At 37.9% G+C, this 24,151-nt stretch overlaps 1 protein-coding gene across 1 annotated transcript; it reads left to right on the forward strand.

Moving 5' to 3' along the window:
* The first annotated feature begins 2,992 nt into the window (after positions 1 to 2,992).
* AKIRIN2 (akirin 2) lies at positions 2,993 to 22,620 on the forward strand. Its single transcript, XM_058566666.1, has 5 exons — positions 2,993 to 3,744; positions 18,189 to 18,332; positions 20,232 to 20,381; positions 21,603 to 21,674; positions 21,932 to 22,620. The coding sequence occupies exons 1-5, from the start codon at positions 3,510 to 3,512 to the stop codon at positions 21,940 to 21,942; spliced, it is 612 nt and encodes a 203-aa protein (XP_058422649.1). The 5' UTR covers positions 2,993 to 3,509; the 3' UTR covers positions 21,943 to 22,620.
* The last annotated feature ends 1,531 nt before the right edge of the window (positions 22,621 to 24,151 follow it).

Consider the following 24,151-nt stretch of genomic DNA (forward strand, 5'->3'; position numbering starts at 1 on the left):
TAACCACTAAGTTACCAGAGCTGGCTCTATTTTTATTCTTAATTTTAGTCTAAGAAATATTTTCTTAGGTGTTTTTTTCCTTCTTCAATAGCTTTCTTCTACTCTAAAACGGTTGCTATACTATTTTGGTAGATATCTGTCTTAAAGGGCAAGCATAATGTAGGCTACTGGGAGGATAGGGTGACTTTAAAATGTGTACTTGAAACATCAATGGGTATTTGTTGATGTGTGCAAGGTACTATACTATTGGCAAGGAGCTAATACATGGTAGGAGAGGTAGATTCATGAACAGAGCATTCTTTTACAATGTGGTGGGCGTAATGATGAAGATATGCAGGTAGGTGTCTCTTTCTCTGTGAATCTGTAAAACTAATTCAGCCTCAAATTGTTGGGGGAAGGTTTCCTATAAGAGTTAATGCCTGGGTTGAGTCTTCAAGGGTAAGCAGTCAGGCAAAAAGTGTGGAGCAGAGAGCCTGAGCAAAGACACAGAGGTGAATAGGGAAGTGTTCCTCTTATTCCTCTGAGCTTCTGAGCAGGTGCCTTAGTCATTGGTAGAAGGGGAGGCTGCTGCAGCTCTGTCACTGTTTTATCATAACAGAGAGTGTTTTGCAGATGTGCTGTGCAGTGGTGATCACATGAGCAGCCATTATGACTAAAATGTCAAGTTTACCAGATGTCCCCTACCACCTTTACATACAGCTCTTTCCCCATTTTACAGGCAGTCCAGTGTAACTCAAAGGATAACCACAACCCCCCTTCTATTAGTTTCCTAGGGCTGCCATAAGAGTACCATAAACTGGATAGCTTAAACAAGAGAAATTTATTGTCTCAGAGTCTAGAGCTCTGAGATCAAGGTGTCAGCAGGGTTGGTTCCCTCTGTGGACTGTGAGGGAGAATCTGCTCCAGGCCTCTCTCCTAGCTTCTGGTGGTTTGCTGGCAATCTTTGGCATACCTTGGCTTGTAGACGCAGCACCTAGATTTCTCTCTTCATGTTCATGTGGTGTTCTGCCCACCCATGTCCAAATTTCCCCTTTTTATAAGGATACTAGTCATATTGGATTAGGGGCCCACCCTACTCCAGTATGACCTCATCTCAACTAATTACATCAGAAATGACCCTATTTCCAATTCTGGTCATATTCTGAGATACCTGGGGTTAGGACTTCAACATACAAATTTTGAGGAGACAAAATTCAACTCAGAACACTCCCTTTCCAATGTAAGCTCTATAATTTAAGGTCAAATCTTAATTCCAGAAAATATTTAACAGGAACATAAATGCCTTGTGACTTGTTTTCCATGGGTTAACCTATCTTTTCCTACTTATTTACATGAAATGTGTATATTCTGTTAATTTCACCATATCATAGATTTCATAGAGTGCTTAGAACTTAGTAAAAATTTACCTACTAGGTGTCATGGTTAAGCTGCTGTTTTATTAAATGCTGATCTTTTTTGAAAGATATTTTCCAAACAGTATAATATCTTAAAATAAAACTAGCAAACTTAGTTGACACAAACAGTGTGATCAGGACTGCTTATCTTTGAGGTGTTGAACAATCCTATAAAACAAGTATTAATATATTGAACTCCTGTCCAAAAGTGGTATAAAGAATAAAAGACAAAGTGGTACAAAACCTCTTTTACTGAATACAGTTACTAAATAAATGACAGGAATAAATAAGCACTGGAAGCCAGTATTTGATATCTATGATCATTTGATAATATGGCATTCACATAGATATAGTTTTGTATTGGACTGGTGATAGCTTCCATAGGCAAAGGACTGGTGATAGTTTTTTGCATAAATCACTCTTTTATTGCTGTATTTGATTCTTATTTTAGGTACCTGATTAAAAGCACAACTTTTAGGGACCAGCCCAGTGGTGTAGTGGTTAAGTTTGCACTCTGCAGCCAGGGTTCACAGGTTCGGATCCCGGGCATGGACCGATGCACTGCTTGTCAAGCCATGCTATGGCAGTGTCCTGTATACAGTAGAGGAAGATGGGCAAAGATGGGCAAGGATGTCAGCCCAGTGCCAATCTTCCTCAGCAAAAAGAGGAGGATTGGCAATGGATGTTAGCTCAGGGCTAATCTTCCTCATACACACATACACACACACACACGCACAAAGGTACAACTTTTAGAAGAAAATTTTTTCTCTGCTTTCAAAATGGGTCCAATCTACTCCCTAGAGATTTCATTACGTCTTTTGATTCAATTTTTACTGTTCACAAGATATACACCAATATTCAACAGAGATAGTACAATTCCCTATATCACTCGCTTTTTATCCAAAGCAAACAATTTCATTCTGTACGTCGTTCAAATCTTATTCATTTACAGAATAAAGCTGGCTCTGCCAAATTTAGTAAGTGGATGCAAGCAGCTGCCTGGGAAGGACAAGGATCGAGTTCAATCAAGGATCCTGTAACCTGATACTATTACTGTTGTTCTCTCTTACAGTCCTAAATAGATTCCATAATCTCATTATTTCCTAGCCCCTCGATGTGACAGGTTTTCTTCTTGGCACTCATTACCGAAATTAATCTGTCGGACTGTTAGGTTGGCTTGGTTTTCTATTTCCTGGCTGTCAAAGCACAGCGGGAGCGGTATCCGGACAACTGTTTTGAATTTTAAAGGTTTTTTAAGCCTGCTTTCCCCATCGGTTCGCTTTCCCCTCTCCTACACTCTCGGAGCCTTTTATTTTTTCTCTTTTCCTTACTTCCTTTTACACTCACACTGTGTAGGGGGATTTAAATTCTAACCCGGAACTCAGAATCACGCGCCTTGAATGACGGGAGTTGTAGTTTCCGTTACTCCTCCGTAACCGCATTTTATGCGGATTCCTTCCCACAGTGAAAAACTACAACTCCCAGAAAGAACCCTCAGGGTGGCCGCCCCTATGCGCACGCGCCCTGACGCCGCAGGATTTGAATCGGCGGCGTTGTTATTGACGCCATATTGGGGCCGGCGGCGGGTGGAAGAGTCGTACGGTGGAAGGGGAAGCGGCTGGACGTGTTAGCTTGAGCTCCGGCCGCCGCCGCCACCACCTCGCAATCCTTCCGCATCGACCGCCGCTCTCAAGCTTCTGAGCCTACGCAGGCGGCTTAGGAGCCGTGTTCCGGCGTCATACCTCACCAAGCTGGTATCGACTTCCGAAGGGAGCCGGTCTCAGCGCAGGAGCGCCTCAGGCGCGGCGCAAAGCTCGAACGGACGGCGGGGGCGGCTGGAGCTTCTCCCGGGGGAGCCGCGCCTGAGGAGGCGGAAGAGCCCCCCTGACGCGGCGGGCGTGAGCTGCCGCCACCGCCCCTCGCGCTCTCGCCCGCGCCGGCCCGGGCCACTGCCCTGCCGCGGAGGCAGCGGCGGCGGCTCTCCTCCCCACCGGCGCTCCGCCACCCGCCCTTCTGCTCCTGAGCCCGTCGGTTAGGCTCCCCTCGCGTCCCCGCTCTCCCCCTTCCCTCGCCCTCCCCGACCCCACCCGAGCCCGGCTCTCCGCGGCCCCGGCCATGGCGTGCGGAGCCACTCTGAAAAGGACTCTGGATTTCGACCCTCTGCTGAGCCCGGCGTCCCCGAAGCGGAGGCGATGTGCGCCATTGTCGGCGCCCACCTCGGCCGCAGCCTCCCCGTCGTCGGCGGCCGCGGCCACCGCCGCCTCCTTCTCGGCCGCCGCCGCCTCGCCGCAGAAGTATCTCCGAATGGAGCCGTCCCCCTTCGGCGACGTGTCCTCCCGCCTCACCACAGGTGGGACTCGGCCCCGCGGCCGCCGGGGGGGTAGGGGCGAGGGGACGGGGGTCCCGGGGCGCAGGACGCGGCCGCAGGGGTGGGGGTGCCGGACGCGTCCTCGTTCTTAGCGGACTAGTTGGGCGACCACATTTCTTTTAATTAGCTAGTCCAGTCTGGGAGACAATAGAAATGGCTTGATATCAGTGGGGGGTTGGGGGGCGGTCGGGAGGTGGGTGGGTAGGGGCCGTGCCTTGCCGGGTATTGTGGGGAAGAGGAAGATCCTTTTCTTTGGGCCAGTGACTGGAATTGAGTGTTTCCGTAGTCTGGAGAGCTCCAGCGGAAATGATCGGAGAGGGCGATATTATTCATAAATTTAGGGGAGGGAAGGGTCACAATTACCCCGAATCTCGGTGTCTTGTCTCCCTGAATCGATGGGTTGCAGCTGTTGACTCTGGGACTGGGTGGTTCGAAGCGAGGCAGCAGCCCCTTCTCCAGTTCAGACATGGCTGATTTTAGTACAGAGGGGGTGGGGGGTGGGGATGGATGTCACCGGGGCGAGATGTAGGCCTGTCATTAATCACCCACAAGAACGCCACTTTGGCTGAGTCAAGACCTGTTTCCCTAGCAGGGTCAACAACAAAGAAAATGCTCTTCCCGTGTACTGTAATATGATCACACTATACGTCTAGACCTTGAGAAACTTGAACTTTTAATGAAAAGCAAATTGTATTGAAATTTGGGGCTAAGTAGTTGTTTTTAGTTGGAAGTGCTTTATTTCAGCCCAACAAAGTATGTCGGGAGAAAACAGCCTAGGCCTTAAGAATAATAAAGTCAACCCAAGATTCGAAGGGACTTCAGACTATTTTTGCTTTTCATTTTGAAACATTTCCTGAAAGTGACTACGGGGAAATGTCTTTTGGCTGCTTTGTACTGCATGTGTATGCCCAGTTTTTTCTGTACTTTGAAATTCCTTGTGTGCCCTTGGCACAGTCCTAAGATAGGCTTTTGTGGACTGGTAGTGTAATTCTGTTTCCTTTGTGTGTGTAGCATGCAAAGGTTTCGTGTATGTGCCTTTGGTAATAATATGACCTGTAGACAAAACTTTTTCATAGCTTGATTTAAATGTTTCATTATCGCTGGTTTAAAAAAATTTAGGCGTATATATCTCTATATTTGGTAACTTCCACTTGGAATTGACTCGTTTTGTTTTTTCAGGTCCGATTTTTAAATATCCTTCCCCAGATATGCGGGGAGACCTTCAAATGCCAAGGCTACCATTTTTGCTATTCAATATTTGATCTAACTTAAAGATATACTATTTTAGAGTTGTGGCGAGTTTTGAGGAATTCCCAGATAATTTTATTTAATGACCATACCTAAACTGTTTTCTATATGAAGACATTCATTGATTTATTGTTAGGCTTTACATTAAAAAAGAAACAATGTTACAAATGAGCTCCTGGTGGTTAACATTATTTTTAGAGTTTGTCTTTTTTAGTGAAATAGGATCATTGAAAATTGAAATGATACCATGGAATCTGTACTTAACAACTAATAAGGCCACTTAAAAATAGCTCTAGCTAACCAGCAATAAATTTCAGTCGAGGGGGTGAATTAATACAGTGTTAGGTTTGGGAGCTGAAGTATATCTCAATGCTAAAATAGTCTTGAGCATATATGGCAAACCAGCCAGGGGCTATAACATTTGTCCTTGCTGTAAAGGAAACTTATTTGGAAAGAATTGGGATCCTTTGCAAATTTGTGATTTCATTGATATATTTGGCTAAGGCAGTTGGCTCCGAATTTTCTCAAATTTCCATTAAGTGTATTATATGATAGTAAAACAACCGGAATCATTGGAGTTGCTTAAGCCTGCTGATTTCGAATTCATATTTTCCAAAATACTGCTGCATCTTCTGTTTTGGACGTTTACTCTGGAAGTTTGATCAGATCCTGAACTCGAAAATCACACCATAATTGATTTTTATTGTCTGCTAAAAGTTACTTAGCTATTTAACTAATTTGAATCTTAACGTAAAAAGTTAACTTCGAAAAGCATTTAAAATTGCTAACGTTTTGAATTGCAAAAATTTACTTTTTTTTTGCTGCTATTTTGAGTGACATTCTACATGTAATTTAATTTGGCTTTGTGTTTACATGGCCAGTTTTGGGCATGCTCCTGTATGGTTTTGTAATAACGTCATAATGGGAGCTGCAGTGTTGTGCAGGTATCAAAGAGCTTCCCAGTTTTCATGTCACCAAACTTGGAAATAATTTTCCCATGAACCTAATTTTTAGATTCCTATTTATCAGTGGTGATTCTTAAACTTCACAAGAGTGAATACTCGTATATCCTTAGCTGAATTAAGTAGATAAGATTAGAAATGGAAAGTGATTTACCAAATTGAGATTGACTGGGACTCTCTGGAAACTGTTTTCCTTTCATTTCCATGAGTTCAAATAGAAATTTAAATAGTTTAGAATTAGAGTACTGAAGTGATTTTTTTTTTTCCAGAGCATGTATATAAATTTACCATTATTTTATTATCATTCTTTTCTGGATACTTTTACAGAGTGTCTTCTGATGTGTAGCTGAAGTCACGTTTCAGCTTTACTAGTAGTTTCAGGAACCTTACTTCTCTTTTAAACTCTGGTTTATTTTAGTCATCCCAGAAAGGTAATTCCAAAGTTTGACTTGATGACTATTATTTAAATCAATATTTTTCAAACTGTTGCAACTTAATGCCAGGAAAAAGGAAAGGGCAAATAGTTTTATTGGAACACAGCTGTGCTTATTCAATTTTTTATTTATTTAAGTATTGTCCACTGCAGGCTGCAGCAGTAGAGTAGTTTTGACAAGGACTGTATTTTCCCAAAGCTCAAATATTTACTATCTGGTCCTTTACAGAAAAAGTTTGCCCTCTCCTGCTCTAGGGTATCAGCAGTGAGGTTTATATACCCCTGGATGTGGAAAAGGAAAAGTGGATGATGAGTGGAGGTATGGAGGGAAAAAAGCATTGACTATGGTTGGGAAAATGAATGCCTCTGTTAGCTACATCAGTACTCATTCTGGTAAGTTAGTTGAAAACAGATTCAAAGTGTTATGTTTTTCTCTGTTGGTTTTTGAAACAGCTCAGAATATTACCATTTAGTCAAAAGATTGTCATGACATTCCCAAGAACAAGATTATTTTAATAAAACCAAAGTATTATGTAACGTTACTAGAGACTATCAGTCAAATCCAACACATTGTTTTTCGTAATTGTGTAGTGAATGAATGAATGGTCTAATGAAGAGATCCTTCTGTGGATGTCAACCTATTTGTGAGTTTGCTAGGCACTTTTATGCACGTTGTTTATATTTTGTTACTTTTGCTCTAGTCTGCCCTAAGAATTGAGTTGGATGAAGAGTTAAATTCCTTTGAAGGAACTCATTGTATTTGCTGGAAACTTGCCATTAAAAATGGAAATTGCAGCTTGTGAATGGGGAAGGGTTTACAGAACTTAGATTGTTCAGTAGACATTGATGCATGCCTGCAAACGGAGACACCAGCTGGCTTAAATGAAGTATAAATGGTTCTAGGCAAACAAATGAGATGTCTGTTGGAGGAGGCAGCGTTTCACTTCAGATGTCACTTATATTGAGCCAGAAGTGTTTTTAATATTTTGTGGTTATTTAGACAGCTGTTAAGTTGCTTCTAGTTTCTCAGTGGATTTGGCAAATAAACTGTTTTTAATGGTCTTTGTACTTTGGGTTTTAAACCTGATATTTTATTTAGGATTATGTATGTAGCTGGAGTTATTTCATAGTTTTATGAATTATGCATTTAAGAATCCTGTAAGTTTATGGCCATTAAATGCAGGGCACAGTTGTATTCATTATTGAGCTATTTTGTTTTGAAAGTAGAAAAATAAAGCCTAACTTGGGCATAGAAACACATAGGGTAAACATGGCTATATCAGAGAGATGTTAGCCCTTTAGGTATAGATGCTACTAGCTACCGTGGCTGCCGCAGAGACATAATCTGAGATGTAAAGGAGAATAATAAATTTATTCACTTCTTACCTGGCTTTATGGGGAAAAGAATATACATACTGTATTAATCAGGTAGGCCTTTCCTAAGTGTTTAGATAGACCCAGGAAGACACAATGATAGAAACGCTTTTTGTTTTGAAAGGTTGAGAATAAGAAAGTCAGTGTTAAGTGCCCAGTTTTGTCTGTTTTTTCTATTTGAAAAGAAACTTTTGATTTTCCTTGCACTTAAAGAATTCAGAATGATAGCATGGGTTTAATTTTGGATGTGTTGGATAGTTGGTTCATGAAACTAGATAATGTTGTTGGAGTTGGGTCTGTTCAAGTACCTATAACTGAATTAATCAGCTACTTGTGGTCCTTGCTGTCTGTGTGTTAACACTGTGCTAGTATTGTTGACCTACAGAATATTCAGTGTTCTCTATGCCTTATGTGAAACCACAGGGAATTGCTTGCTTTGGAGAAGACTACTTACTTTCAAAGAAGTATGAAGGGTGGAATACTTGTTCAAACCTATATGAATCATTCTGGGGTTTTACCCCTCATTATGTACCAATTTTTCTTTTTAGACTGTTTTGTAACAATATAGCCACAATATGTGACAACATCTAAAAAAAATTGTGACTGAAACAAATGAGTAGTAATAAGAAATACAACAATTAGTTGAAGACTTTGAACGATACTTTTTCTGAGGCACTTGAAGTATACTTCTCAGTGTTCCCTCATCTTTTTGGGCAGTGATGATAAACATGGATTAAGTGCATTACATATTTGAAATAGTCCCATCTGCAATACATTTTACTATTTGCAGAGATTTGCTCATTTGAAGAAACACATTTTTGAAGAATTTACATGATTTTTAGGAGAAAATATTTTTGTAATATGAAGTTCTGATCTTTTATTTCTAGAGGAATTGAATGATTTAAGTTACAGCAAATTTCTCACATGATGGGACGATATTGCATCTACACTGAGCAGGGAGAGAATCCTTGCAGGTAAATTAAAATTCTGCCGTATGTCAAGTTGTCAGCTTTGATATTTATTTTAGGCCTTTTGATGAGTATTTTTCAGTATGCCAGATTCTGTAATCCTTCTTGGGATGTTAGCCTTTTTTGGGTGGTAGTAGTGGTTTTTAACCTTGCAGCACTAGAAAAACAGTTCATAATATGCTTGTAGTTTGTTTTGGGGCATAACTTCCTCCTTCTCCATTTAAAAAATCGTAAGTCATTAGTTTTTGTCTGTCACAAATGGCATAGGCAGATCATCCTGAAATGTACTACTGCTTTGCAAGTTTGATTTTATTAAAATTGTAATCTTTCCATTAGTACAATTTTTGGGTGTGACTTAATTTCTAGATCTGTTCATGTACCTAGTTTTTCTCAACATGATTAAAAAATCTAAATACTTACTCTAGAAGTCACTTGTTAAGCTTTTAGGAACCTCATTTGAGTTCCAGATACTGTGCTGCTTAGGCCAAGACAAGACATAATCTCTCAAGGGACTGATAGAGCCGCCACTGCTGATACTTTATTAGCTAACCAAACTTGAATAAAAATACTCTAATCTTTATGCTTTATCAATATACCTACAGTCATGCATCGCTTAATGACAGGAATACATTCTAAGAAACGCGTCATTAGGCTAGTGCGTTGCTGAGGGAATGTCATAGAGTGTACTTACACAAACGTCAGCTACTACCTAGGCTGTATGGTCCTAATTTTAGGGAACCACTGTTGCATTTGTGGCCCATCATTGACCAAAATGTCGTTATGAGGTTCATGACTGTATTTTAACTCCTTGTGGACATTTATCCACATTAGCATTACCTTCACCTTTGGCAGCCTAAGTATTGAAATTAGCTTACTGATTAAATAATAATTTTACTACTCTGGAAGCCTTAAAAGTGATTTTTTTAAGGTGAGTGTTGAAGCTTGTTTTTTGGCTGTTTCTGAAATTGTTTCAGTCTGTGACTTGTATTCTGACTTTGGTTTAGCATTCATTTTCATTTCCATTAACGTTGATTCTTAGAAAACTCCCTCCAAAAATCAAACTAAAGGGAAAGTTTGGAGAGAGAGACCTGGAAGAGTTGATTTTCTTTCTTTTGTTTTCTTTTTTTAAAAAATGAGATAGAATTGTTGAACTGACTTAGCAAATGAAGAATAGAATGTAGGATGAATTTGGAAGATTGCAGAAAACTGGTTTTTCAAACATTATCTTCCCTGAACTTGGCCCCTTAATTGTTATGGTGGGTTGCCTTGTTCCTAATGCTAAAATATAATTTTCTGGAAGAAAAACTTTTTGAAGTGGTGTAATTGGTTAAAAATATAGGAGGTTTTAGGTTGCTGTGACAGAACGGGGGAATCCGATGCTCACTGTAACAACCATTCATGGCCCAAGGTGAAGTAGTACATTATCAGAGGCTGGCATTGTAATCAGTCGTTTACGTGTGGCAATGCTGACCTACCAATGTAGAATATGTCCTCACTTTTAAAACACTGATAAAACATTCTGGCTAGATGCAGATGCCTATCCTAAGAGGAGGCAGTTTAGAGGCTCTTGAAGCATCCCTTATATAAATATCTGAATGTAATATGAAGATTTCTTATAATTACTCGGTTATAGCCAGTGATCGCAGTTTCAGGGCTCTAGGTAGATGAGACTTATGCTCTGTTTTTGTTACTACCTTCTTAACAGTCATAGAGTTTGAGGTTTCAGAGTATGAAGTATCAATAGTACATGATAGTAATCCTCTATTCTAACTGACATCCTGTTTTTTAAAAATTAGCTTTCCTCATTGTGACTTTATTGTAACTTGAGGTACTTGTGGAATACCAGCTAGATGTAGTAATAGAATACTGGAGAGGGCAGTAGATGTTAAGAGCTTAGGTTCTGAGCTCAGGCTTGGCTCTGCCATGTTCCAGCTGTGTGACCTTTCAGAAGACATTGAAGCAAAGCGTCATTTTCCTCATCTATAAAATTGTGCACATGATGATAGTAGTATCTGCCTCCTGGGGTTGCTGTGAGGATTAAGAGATTTCTGTCCCTGGGTGCTGAAGACAATCACAATAGGACAACCTCAAATGAGACTTTTTACATTGTCCAGCAGTCCTGCCTTTCAGTGAATAACCTTGCCTTCTACTTCACAGAAAAAATAGAAGCCATCAAATGACAGCTTCTTCGTTTTTCCCAGTACCAACACTACCAATATTTGTGCCTGTCCTGTTTTCTCTTTTAGTATCATTGAGGAGTATTAAATGAGATAATTAAAGCACTTTATTACACAGTAAGGGAAGGATCCCACTTCTTTCCAGAGGAACCATATCCTCTTATTTTTCTCTCTCAACCGGGTCTTTTGGCTTTAAATATTGTCAGGCCTCCCGTTATAAAGTAAATAAAACATCCTCATTTTCGTCCAGATTCCTCCACTTCAAAACCAAATTCAAAGAGCTTTCAGATAGTCTGTTTGGTTCCATTCTTCGGTTCTCACCTCACTTCTAGTCTGTTTGTGCCTCCAGCAGCCCTTGTCAAGTCACTAATGACTTCCATGGCACACAGTCAGTCCTTCTTTTCTTTGACCTTTCTTAAGCATTCACACTGCTGACCCACTCCCTTCTTTTGAAATACTTTTTTCCTCCTTCTGTGACAACACTGTTTTCTTCCACATCTCTGGCTGTTCTTCTGTCTTCATCTGGCCATTAAATTTAGGAGTTTTTTTTAGTTCTAGGTTCAGCTCCATTCCTATCTAGCTTAATGGCTCCCTATGCAATCGCATGCATGCTCCCAACTTCAGTTTCCATTTAAAGATGACTTTCTAATTTATATCTTTATAATTCAGACCATTCTTCTTAGTTCCAGCCCTGGGGAATTTGCCCTTTTTATTGTCAGATCTTCCCAGTAGCCCTCCTGCCCCCAGAAGTCAGAATTTTTGTGAAATCTGTTGACTTTTAAATATTCACAGCTAATTTACAAAATGTATGGGAGAAACAAAAGATGTGTGTGGGCTTCCAATCAGTGCCTTCTGGTGTGAGAGGTAGTCTTAATTGCTCTTTTAAAGCAGACATAATAGAAAAGCAAATGCATTTGTTATCAATCACATAATGAACATGAATTTTATATTTTAAGAAAAGTATGTTAGGAAGAATGAATCAGTATATGTATGTTAATGTCATGTAATGAGTCTCCTTAAGTAGTTCCAATCAAGTTTAAATGGACTAACAGAGTATTTTCCTGCAAGGGAGGCGTTTGTCTAACTTAGAACTACCAAAGCCATGCAGCTGAGGGTGGCAAAATGAATTGAGATCACCTTAAATACTTTGCACTTGTAATAATCTCTGCTGTTACTGCTTTTCTTCTCTTCCTCTCCACTTCCTGGTATGTACAGTAATAAATAAACCAACCACTTTTCTTTTTAATTGTCGCAGTAGGAGAGTTATTATTTTAAGCAGAGGATATAAACTTAAATGCCCATAGTTCCAGGCAGGTAATATGCAGGGGTAAAGTAAGCTAGGTGGGGACTAGTGAATGCTAACCTTGCTAGTGCCCAGCAGCATCGCCTGGAAACTCATTAGAAATGCAGAATCTGAGGCTCCATCCCTTAGAGTCTACAGTTTAACAAAATCGTCAGGTGATTTGTGTGTGCATTAAAGTTTCAGAAGCATTTGAGAACTTATGCCCAGAAGGTAGCAACTACTCTTCAGCTGAATTTTTCCCCAGCAGTAGCCAGAAATCTGACTTGTAAAATCACCGAACTTTTAAATGTTGGCCACAAATTCACACTTGTTTTTTAAAAAAGTATTCAGGCCAGACATGTCTTTGGGCTCAGTATAGCCTGTGAATCATCAGTTTGCGACCTCTGGTTTCCATGTATGCTATAGCTCATATTTGTGTGTGTTTTGGGTGCCCTAATAAGATGTTATAGAAGGTGAGTTTATTCTTCAGCTTGATTGTGCTGCCTGGAGTTCTCGAGGGGTCTGCTCTCTGTATTTTCCAAACCTTACCTTGTCTTCATGGTCATGGTTAATTGGAATGGAAGCTGGACTTCTTGCCTTGGCATTAAATGTTTTCTGTAGCATGCATATTTTGGGTTTTGGATGGTTCAGTTTCTCCTTTCTCTTCCCCACTTACTGCTTTTTTTTTTGGTTCTTATTACTCTGTATTTTCCTAGTTTGTAAGTTATATGAAACGGTACTTGGAGATAGTAAAAGAGCTAAACAACAAAAGCAACAGGGGTTAACATATCCCTTTAGAATCTAGAGTAATATAAAATGTGTGAAACTTCCTGAATATCAGGGAGGAGCCACCTGCTGATTGCGCATTGCTGGACTCCTTGCATTAGTGACTTCCATTGTGTGGTTAACTTGTAAAATTTATACATTGACCCTGCAGGGTTTTAACAAATTGAATCAAATCATTTATTTCAAATAAGTAATCATTGGCTATCATATAGTACCAGTTAAATAATAGAATTTGACCTGTAGTGATTATAGTTTTTCTTCCTCTTGTAGGAGATAAATGAATGCCTCTTATACAGTAAAATATAATGTAAATTTAGAATCTAAGCCAGTTGCTTTTAAAGTACTGTAGATAATACTCTAATGTTTATGTAATTGTGTGCAGCTATATTATGCTTATTAGGATTCATGTTAATCCAAAAAGAAGTTAAAAAAAATGTAGATATAACTTGATAATCTTGTGTTAAAATTGGTTCCACGTCCTTTTGATGTAGCAGTAATTTTAAAGTGAATTAAAAAGGACATCAGCTCATTTTTAGTTAGATAGCTCTCAGCTGGATAGGAACATTGTCCTTAAGGTGTCCCTCAAGGAGAAGATAAGAACTGTTTCAGTTTCTGAACAGATGATCCTGGGAAAATAGTCGATTTACAAAGATGGGTCTCCATAGCAACTCTAAATTGTATGTGTTTTAATTTATGTAGTAGACATGGCAATGTCTAGTATGTAGTTCAGAGCTCTAGATTTGGTCTGTTTTATGTGGAACACTTTCTTAGTTTTAGGTCTTAGTGGCTACTACAGGTTTTCTGTACTTAATTGTTTACAGGTTTCCCATTTCATTTGTGTTCCTGCCTAGAACTTAGATTTTTAAGATTTATTTTACTTTTAATCCCATTGTTTGAGTTATCTATCTAGATGAACTTTCACTTTGTTTTTTCAAAGATACTCCGTAGAGAAATTATCATATAAGGTGATTAAAAAAAGTGTCTTATACTCCTAAATTTAAAACTGTTAATGAAACCGTAATGTTTGATTTAATAATTCTGCCAGTAGGAAAACGTTAAGTCTATACAGGTCTGGAGCAAAAGTTTAGTTTCACATATCACAGATTTTTAGACATCTTATGGACTCTACTCTAGAAAGATTTCCCCCACTCTCCCCAGTTTTTTTTTTTTTTTAAGATTTTATTTATTTATTTATTTCCCCCCCCCCAAAGCCCCAGTAGATAGTTGTATGTCATAGCTGCACATCCTTCTAGTTGCTGTATGTGGGACACGGCCTCAGCATGGCTGGAGAAGCGGTGCGTCGGTGAGCGCCCGGGATCCGAACCTGGGCCGCCAGCATCGGAGCGCGCGCACTTAACCACTAAGCCACGGGGCCGGCCCTGTCCCCACTTTTATGGTTCTCCTTTAAACACATTTTTAGTTGCTTCCAATTCCGTATTCCTGCCTTTGCTCTTAGTCCTATCTTGATGCTGTTTCTTTTACCCTCATCAAATCAGTTATTTTTTTATTCCATCAACTAGTTTCTCCTGTTTTATACTGATCACCTTATTCATTGTCTCCAGGCTTTCTGAAGTAATCAGTGGCAACTAAGAAGAGTGAAATATTTTGCAAGTAGGCTTAATGTTGCTTTAAGCCAGGCTTTTTCTTTTCACATTTACCTAGGTTTTTTGTTTTTTGAGTTTTTAAAAGTTCCCAAAGGAATAAGTGCTGGCTCATCGGTAATTTCTTACCTGTTAAAGATAGGAGAATTTTATTAGCAATCTCAATGGCATTTACTAGATTTGGGAATGAAAACGCCATTAGTCATAGAATTTGCTAATACTGACTTGCACTTTAACCTAGTACAGTGCAAGAAAGTCTTAGTATTTTGATAAAAGAGTGATGTAGCTTTTAGGATTTTGAAAGGGAATATACAACCATTTGTGGTGTAGATTGTCATGAAGATAAGTATATATTTTGCTCTAAGTGATTTGCTGCAAATGTGCAACTGATAATGTATATGAAGCTTCATTTGTCTTTCTTTTTCTTTAATGGGCTATAAATTGTGTTGGGAACACAATGTCAGATGTTACATGTACTTGGAATAAAATGTCACTTGCTAGTTTGATAAGAGATGGCTAAAGTTAAGTAGTTTAAGACTAAGTAGTCATAGATATTTTATTGATGTCCGGACGGACTTCATCCAGCTAGTATGGAAGCAGCTTAAGTCAGCCAGATAGCTACCTTGAGCTTAAAATTTGCTTTGTGGAATATTAAATCTGGGGAAATTTCTTGAGTTATCAGTTTCAAAACTGCTTATACTTCTGAACTGAGATAAACTGAGCTTGAGGCTTGCAGTTAGCTGTTTGCTGCTTGTGCTGCTGAGATGTTGGCCAAGTTAAATTGGAACATGCACTGCATAACGTCGTTGATCGCATGTTACCAGTATTAGAGCATCTGAAGGCACAGTGAGGCTTAGATGACATAGTTGCATCATATTAGATGTAAAAAGCAGTGCAAGCAATAGCATTCAAAATTCTTCAGCGTTTTACCTGACAATATCAAGTGTTGGCAAAGATGTGGAGCAGCTGGAACTGTAATACGTTATTGGTGGGAATGCAAAATGGTATGGTTCCTCTGGAAAGTGGTTTGACAGTTTCTTAGAAAGTAAAGCCATGCGCTTACTGTAGAATCAGGCCATCCATCCCACTCCTAGGTGTTTACCCAAGAAAAATGAAAATTTGTCCACTCATAGACTTATACTTGAATATTGATAATAGCCCCAAATTGGAAAGAATCCAAATATTCATTAAACAGAAATGGGTACGTTGTGGTGTGTGTACTACTCGTTAATGAAAAAAGGAATTACTGATTCATGCAACATCACGTATGAATCTCAGAAGCATTTTGCTGAGTGAAAGAAGTCAGACAAAAAAAATCTACGCTCTTTATGATTCTATTTATATGAAATTTTAGAAGAGGCAAACTGTATGGTGACAGTATATGAATGTAGTTGTGAAGGTGAAGAATAGGAGCATGAGAGAACTTTTTGGGGTTGATAAAGTTCTTTATTATGGTTGTGGTAGTTGCAAGACTTAGGTATGCACTTGTCAGAACTTACCGAATGGTCATTTAAATTGGTGAATTCATTTGTACAAATGTATACCTTAAAATTCCTTAGGTTGTTATGATGTCTCTTAAGTATTAGATGATATGGAGGTTTACAAAGCTAAATTTTTAAAAGTTTTACCATATCTTAATCCTAAGCTAGATCTTGTTTGAGACTATCAGTTGAGTTTGTTACCACTATTCTTTTGGTATATCTTAGTTGTGCTTTGGTTGATTTTTGTGAAGCAAAAGGAAGACGAAAGTAATCTGAGAACAGCTGTGTGGTGGTCAAAGACTGTCACACAAAAGATGTTAAGGTCAAGTTACCCGGTGCTAATACATTTGAAGTCTCTGATTGTGAATAAACTTGAGGATGCTTTGAATTTAGGCACTTTTGATCAGAATGGTGGTAGCTTTGAACAGAAAGTGATAAATGAGTGAAGCTTGCTGTGTATCAGAGATCAAAACATCATTACTTTCAAAACCTTTAGAATATTGCTACTGAAAGACTTCTGTTATTAAAAAATAAGGATATATGTCCTGGTTGGTATAGGATGTTGCACTAGTTTTATTGGACACCTGTGGATCTTAGGAAATTCATTTCTATCAAGGTGCTTAACTGTTCAGTAGACAGCCATTTTATTTCACACTGTAACTTAGTTTTTAAATTACCAGCTATTTCAAATAAATGGAAAAGGACTGAATGACCATGTTTAATATAAACAAATGTTAACATTCTGGAAAACGTTAAATACAGCTAAAGCACCCCTCACACAACCATCCTGAAGTTAATCATTCTAATGTATAATTTTGTATTTAAACTGCACATTCGTGTATATGTAAACAAGTTTGTTTATACACAAAATTTACGTAAGTGGAATCTTCAGTGGCTAAATCTTTTGCAACTTTTCTTTCTTTTTTTTTCCAGTTAAAATAATGAAATTGGCAGAATCTAAAATGTTTAATAAGAGATTGAAGGATGTCTCTTCACGTCTCTCTCTCAGAAGCCCTAAAAGTTCTTCTTAGTAGGGAAACAATATAAAGTGAGAAAAGAGACATGAGAATTTAGTACATACCTAAGAAAACCATCAGTGTTAATTAAAAAAAAAAGATTGTTTCATCTTACATAAATCTTTAGCCTTTGAATTTTCCATTCATTTTTAAATTAATGCATCATTGTAGACTTGATCAAGTTACACTCCATTATATTTATGAATCATTTTATTGCCTGTTGCCACCTTAACTTAGTTTTTGTTTAATTTTTGCTTTAGATTGGGACTAATAAACTTCTTGGGATTAGTTTCACATGGATAAGCTGTTAATTTAGGAGCTATGGTGGTTGTGACAAAGGCTGTTTGTAGGGGAGTGGAAACCTCAGGGAGGGATTTTCTGGAGAGGCTAAGTGGTAACTATTTTAAATTAGAAAGCCTTCTAAAGTGAATCATACTAGCCTAAAGGATATGTTGGATATAATTTTACCTCTGTTTCGATAGATGGTTGTGGTTGAAGATAATGGCACTGTGGTATAGTGGTTCTTGTTGAGTAACTGTTTCGTACCAATCACTTTACGTGGGTTTTTATCTCCAAGGTTCAGACAACACTTTGCTGTTTATTTAATGTATGATAATTTTTAGTTCCCATCTACTCTCATTTTGCTGATCTACTCTCACTTCTCACTAGTGTGTGCTTGAATATACCTAGTCCTCCCTGCTTCTAATTATTTATGGTCTTGGACAATCCTGTTAATTTAATAGTTATATGTGTGATGAATAATTGACCTTTGAGTTTGGGACTCTTAATAAATATGAGAAAAATACGTGTTTTAGTTCAGAGTCCCTTATCTTTACATTAAATGAAAAACTTTTAAATTTATTTTTTGCTAATCACTGCTCAAAAAGAATGGTATTGTAGAATAGCTGTATTCCAGGTAGCGTGTATGTGCTATTGCTGAATGAGTACCCCCATTAATGCTGAAACTAATTCCTCTTAGAACATCAGTTTTCTGGATATTATTTGAAGAGAATATGTTCGGTAGATATACTAAATAATTCTTGGAAACACTACCTTTTTTTCTTTTTATCTTGCCAAATTTTAACTTTTTTCTTTTAGAACAAATTCTGTACAACATAAAACAAGAGTATAAACGCATGCAGAAGAGAAGACATTTAGAAACTAGTTTCCAACAGACAGATCCATGTTGTACTTCGGATGCACAGCCACATGCATTTCTCCTCAGTGGACCAGCTTCACCAGGTAAAAATATACTTGAGTGAAAGGAAATACTGTTTAGTATGCGAAAAGGTAATCCAAGTTGCCTTTAGTCACTCAAGCTCCTGTTTCTCCCCTTGATTTTAAAAAAGATTTATACAAGTAATGCATGATCTCTTAAAAATACGGTACAAAATAGGTACAGTTGTCCCTTGGTATCCCTGCCAGGACCCCACAGATTCAACCAACCACGGATCATAAACATAGCACGTACAGGATCCGAGATTGGTTGAATCTGAGGATACGGAACCCGCACATATGGGAGGGCCTACTGTAATCGCCACCTGGATTCCCGCCACGCAAAGACCTGTATATAATATCCCCTAAGTGGACTTCCTCAGAAGTGCTATGATTTGTAGCCTCCATTAAAAAAAAAACATAATATACCATGTGCTTTTTTGTTAGGTAATGATGTACCTTGCCATGGCTGAATGGTTTTCCTTTTTATGGATTTCCCATAATTATTAAACTAACCATTAATGATAGATAATGGGACTCAGAATTTCTGCTATTACAGTATTTACAAAAATGTCCCTGTACATACACCCTATTAGGATAGATTCCTAAAAGTGGATTATTTTTGATCTACTTTTCCCTACCTTTTGTTGGAGGGAGTAGTTTGCAAGTACACTTTTTTTTTTTTAAAAAAAGGGCAGAAAAATGAAGGCTGTTGGAAGTGAAGGGAAAGTAAAGCTTCTTACTGATAAAGAGCCATCAAAAGTGGCTCTTACCTTTAGTAAAGTTCTCAGCAAAACAGTTTTTCTTGTGACAACAGTTGCCTGCCTTCCTTCCCTTCCCTTCCTTCCCAGCAGTGGTAGGAAAACCTTGGCAGAATAAAAAAACTTAAAGGCTATGAAACATTCAAATAAAATTAGATTAGGAGACATGAAATTGTTCAAAACATTCTGCAGTACTCCTGCCAATTTAGGGGGCCAGGTATAAGTGGGTGAAACGTGGTAAGGGGAGGTTAGGGTAGAGACTGTATATCTGCTGTATCAGCAGAAAACCAAGATGATCATCATTCCTTAGTCAGTTTGCTTCTTAGATGAGTTAACTGGCAGCCTCAACTAAGAAAGCTGGGAATTTGAAAGTAAATAAAGTTAGCCTTAGTGTAGTTATGGACTAAAGCTGGTATATTTATTCTTGTGATAGACACAGCTCTAACAAGCATAGTTAAGTTAACTGGTCCCAGCCATGCAGGTTATAAGGAGCAAGTAAAAAGAAGAATTGGGAGTAGCAGGGGCAGATACACAGAGCAGGACAAACAATTGATGGCAGGTTTGTGTATTATATGTGTATAAAATGCTTGTAGCAGTGTTATAACGGATGGCTATCATAATTCTGAGTTCTCAAAAATATTAATTTCAGATGTTCTTTTCAAGAAAAGAGGAGTGATGTTTTTGGAAAATCAGAGTGTATTAAGTAGTACTTGAAGAAGAATGCATTCTGAAGAAATCTTTTCTATCAAGTATCACTATTTGATGCTGTTAGACTAATAATGTTTAAGGACTTTGAAACATAAAATTTAATATTGAATATCAGGAATATATTCTCAGTATTTATTTTTACTAACTGCTCTCCTAGTTAATATCACTAACTAAAAAACAAAAACTTAAGTTCTGTTTGTGTCTTGTAATTTTCTCCACTCGCCTTCAGACTTTTTCCCTTATATTTGATTGCATACATCTTGCCATGTTTTTCCAGCCACGTGCTGATAGGATTAAACCTGTTTTAAGACGAGTAGGGAAATAATGTGCTAAAAACTGATAGAAAATGCTTTTATATGAACATTGATAAGATCCAAATGAAACTTCTTCAGTTAGAAGATGCTTTCTATGATGGCTCTAAATCAGGTGCTTTTTTTTTGGTTCATGTTATACATAGGGACTTCATCTGCAACATCCTCACCATTAAAAAAAGAACAGCCCTTATTCACTCTACGGCAGGTTGGGATGATCTGTGAACGTTTGTTGAAAGAACGTGAAGAGAAAGTTCGAGAAGAGTATGAAGAAATACTGAACACAAAACTTGCAGGTATGAGATGAGTTTATTTTAGAGTCTCCCAGAAACTCACTGTAAGAAATGCATTATTTCCCACATGTACTTCACGTCAGTTAAATTACCCTTTCCATACACTGGTACAATATGTTTTCTAAGAAGCAGAGAATTACGGTTCAAGAAAGGAAATGAACCTTCCTGTAACTCATGACCCTCCTTTGTGACCTCAAGAAATAGTATTTGTTAGCCATGTAGATCAGCAGCAGTATTAGTGAACTAGATTTTTCTTTTGATGCACCCTGAGCTAAAAACGTTCTTGACTTTGGCTGTGCCACAATTTGGTTGTGGATTTTTGGAATTTATATCTTTCATGATAACTTGACCATTAGTAGACACTTGAAATATTTAACTGGCACTGTGTACATCATTTTAGAGTATCAAAAGCTGCTGCATTCTTGTTCTAATTATCCAAAAAACATTTGTAGTAAAAATTTGATAATTTAAGTGCAGTAAATAAAATTTATTATGTATAGTAATGTAATCAGAATTTTCCCCGATTTTTAAAGCCACAGATTTTAGTGGGTATTGTAAGCTTTTTGATTCTTAAGGAGTTAAATCAAGGTGCTAATATAGGCAAGAGAATTTGCTTAGTTATTAACATCTTTTTCTGTGACATCTGATTAGGTTACAGGTAGATGTTTTTGGATATATCATATGTCCTGTTAAGCTACTGTTATCTCATTTCCTCTCCTTGCAGTAAATTGCCATTCATAGATGACTTAGAATAAACTTTCAGAGTGGAAAGCTGTGTTTTTATTTCAAGCCCTTTATTTTTATTTATTTATTTATTTATTTTGGTGAGGAAGATTAGCCCTGAGCTAACATTTGTTGCTAATCCTCTTTTTGCTGAGGAAGATTGGCCTTGGGCTAACATCCGTGCCCATCTTCCTCTGCTTTATATGTGGGACACCTTCCACAGCATAGCTTGATAAGCGGTACATAGGTCCGTGCCCAGGATCCGAACCTGCAAACCCCAGGCCGACATTACCAGTGTGTGTGAACTTAACCACAACCGCTATGCCACCCATCTGGCCCCTATACATTATTATTATTACTGAGGTTATGTGTCTGATTAAGTCCCAGCTTAGAATTGCTTCATTATATATATTGGATTTTTCAGTGGAAACTTATCTGGCTGTAATATATTAGAGAAGGCATTTTGCAAATCATGTAATTGACATGTACCTTTATTTATAGAACAATATGATGCATTTGTGAAGTTTACGCATGATCAGATAATGCGACGATATGGAGAACAGCCTGCTAGTTGTAAGTATTTCATCTTTGAACTAAAAACAAGACAGTCTTTTAAGGAGAAGACATTTATTATAATTATGTTCATACCCAAGAAGAGAATTTAACAGAAAATCATGGAGAAAAAGCCTGGAGGAAATAGGCAGCAAAAGTTGACTAAGGATTTGCTTTTGGTTACTTAAATACTTAGGACAATATTGGGGATGAAGATCTGGTATGTGTTTGAATTTTAACCTACACTTTGCACTAATTTTCCTTTTCTCCCCCTTTAGATGTTTCATGAATCACGTTTTCTGCATTTGTGGGCTGCCTTGTTCTTTGTTGAATTGTTGCAAGAGGTCCCAATTATGACATGCAGCAATGCCAATACTCCCCTATGAATACAGGTTATTTCAAGCTTTCGTCAGTGGCAACCACTCTTAGGCAGCAACTGGTTTTGGAAATTTCCCTGATGTCACTACCACCCGGATGTGGACCTTTGCTACCTGTATTAATACCAGTGGTCTCATTTGCTGTATCATTACAATTTGGCTTCTTACATTAATGTTTGAAAAGGATTAAAGCTGGTATTCTAAGAACATGCCCTTCACTGGTTGTGTAAATAAAACTGTAGAATGACACTTCAGATGAAGTTAGTGTGATTTTAATTGTGCACTACAACCAAGCTGTAACCAGTTATTAATAATTTAGAATGTAATCCCAGGACATTTAATTAAGCAAATAGCCTACAGTGCTTCCTGTGAAATAGTGGAGGAGGAGGGCATTTCTGTATTCCAGGACTTCTTGGGGGTGTTGGAATGGGTTTATATGATTTTTTCTTTTTTTTTTTTTTGGTAGTTTTTATTTATTCCATCAGTCTTTTTAACAAATGTTTATTGCTGCATTTTTTTCCAGTGTATCATTGTTTTACTGCCCTTGTAGTACTGGAATTTAGTTGAAAGAATAAAACATTTACTTCTAATCTGCTTGTTTTTTAATGTACAGATGGGTAGTATTTGAATAAAGCCAGTGTTTTAAATGTTTAAACATTTTCCAAGGATCAATGAAGTTAACTTTCTGAAAAGATTTAAAAATCTTTTAATATACCAAATAATCTAAGATTTGAGTCCTCTTTTCAAAAACTGAGTTCTGATTCCAAAGTGCTTCTCTTATAACTGACTGCATGATAGAATGTTATAGAATAGAACAGTTTTAACAGCTGTAGAATTTTTACATCAAAGATAACAGTAGAACGCATTTTTTTTTTAAAGGATGGTATATGAAAGCATGATTCAGCACATTTAACTCACCTTCCGAACATAGCTTCCCTATAATGAAGTGAGCAAAAAATGCTTCAGTGAATTTTTTTTAAATTCTATTAGCATATTTCCACTAATTAAACCAACCATTAATGTACTGGGACATATATATTATTGACCTAATTAGTAGAAGAAGTAAAAAGGATTTTTTTTCCTTTTTAACTTGGGTAATTATACTTCACCAGTTCTTTGTTTAACATAAGGCCAAAAAGTGGTATAGGGCTTTCACAAGCTCCTCCAGTAATTCATATGCCCATTAAGTGTTTGAGAAATATTGGTATAGAACAAGGTGGCCATAAATAAGGTGGATAATTCTACCTGGTTTTAATGGACTAATACAGAGATTCTCAACCTCAGCTTGATTGACAGTTTGGGTCAGATCATTCTTTGTTGTGGGGTTGTCCTGAGTATTAGGATGTTTAGCAGCATCTCTGGCCTCTACCACTAGATGCCAGTAGTACTCTCCCCTCATTGTGACAACCAACAATGGACCTCCTGATATTGCCAAATGTTGGGGGTTGGGGGAGTCCCCAGTGACAACCACTATATTAGGAGAATGCAAGCGGTACGTTACAATATGGAGGAGTGGGACTAGAGTGTTTATATGTTTGTATGTAAATATGTTTTATCCCTTCTTAACCCCAGTAAGGGCAAAATAATGAACATTCTTTTCAAGTAAAGCATGTGTGAATTTTCACATAGATTTAAATTTATAAAAAAGCCGGTTTTTATACTTGGAGGGCAAGATATGCTAAAAGGAAAATCAGGGCTGGCAATCTGGAGCCACAAGTAATACGGTTTTAATTCTAGATTCAATTTTGATCAAGAATAAAATTTCCTCCACAGCCAAATACTGCTTATCACCTTATCAGCAAGTCCTAGCTTATGGGCTACTTACTGATTTTAAGTAGTGTGTGAGGTGATTCCAGAAAATAAAAAATGTGGGCAACTTCTTGGATTTAGTTATAATTAGATGCGCCCAGTACTTGATTACTCTAGTTCAAATACCAACCACACTCAATCTCAATAAAAAAGATTCTGTTAGCAACCTAGGGATTCTGAATTCTCCAGAATCCCTGAAATTGCTTTTAATAGGTAAATATCTACAGAATTTAGTGTGCTAACAGTCATCTCATTTCTTTTAGTAAAAGGCAGTGCTGGTAATTGTGCTGCATGCAGTTAGGTTACTGTAAT

Source organism: Diceros bicornis, chromosome 23 (assembly GCF_020826845.1).
Source record: "Diceros bicornis minor isolate mBicDic1 chromosome 23, mDicBic1.mat.cur, whole genome shotgun sequence".
Classification (NCBI taxonomy): Eukaryota; Metazoa; Chordata; class Mammalia; order Perissodactyla; family Rhinocerotidae; genus Diceros; species Diceros bicornis.

What these genes read in the sequence shown, in the direction of transcription:
- AKIRIN2 (XM_058566666.1), top strand. Translation starts at nt 3,510, where the DNA reads ATGGCGTGCGGAGCCACTCTGAAAAGGACTCTGGATTTCGACCCTCTG. An exon ending in GTCCTCCCGCCTCACCACAG is followed by an intron (nt 3,745 to 18,188) that starts GTGGGACTCGGC and finishes TTTTTCTTTTAG; the next exon opens with AACAAATTCTGTACAACATA. An exon ending in CAGTGGACCAGCTTCACCAG is followed by an intron (nt 18,333 to 20,231) that starts GTAAAAATATAC and finishes TGTTATACATAG; the next exon opens with GGACTTCATCTGCAACATCC.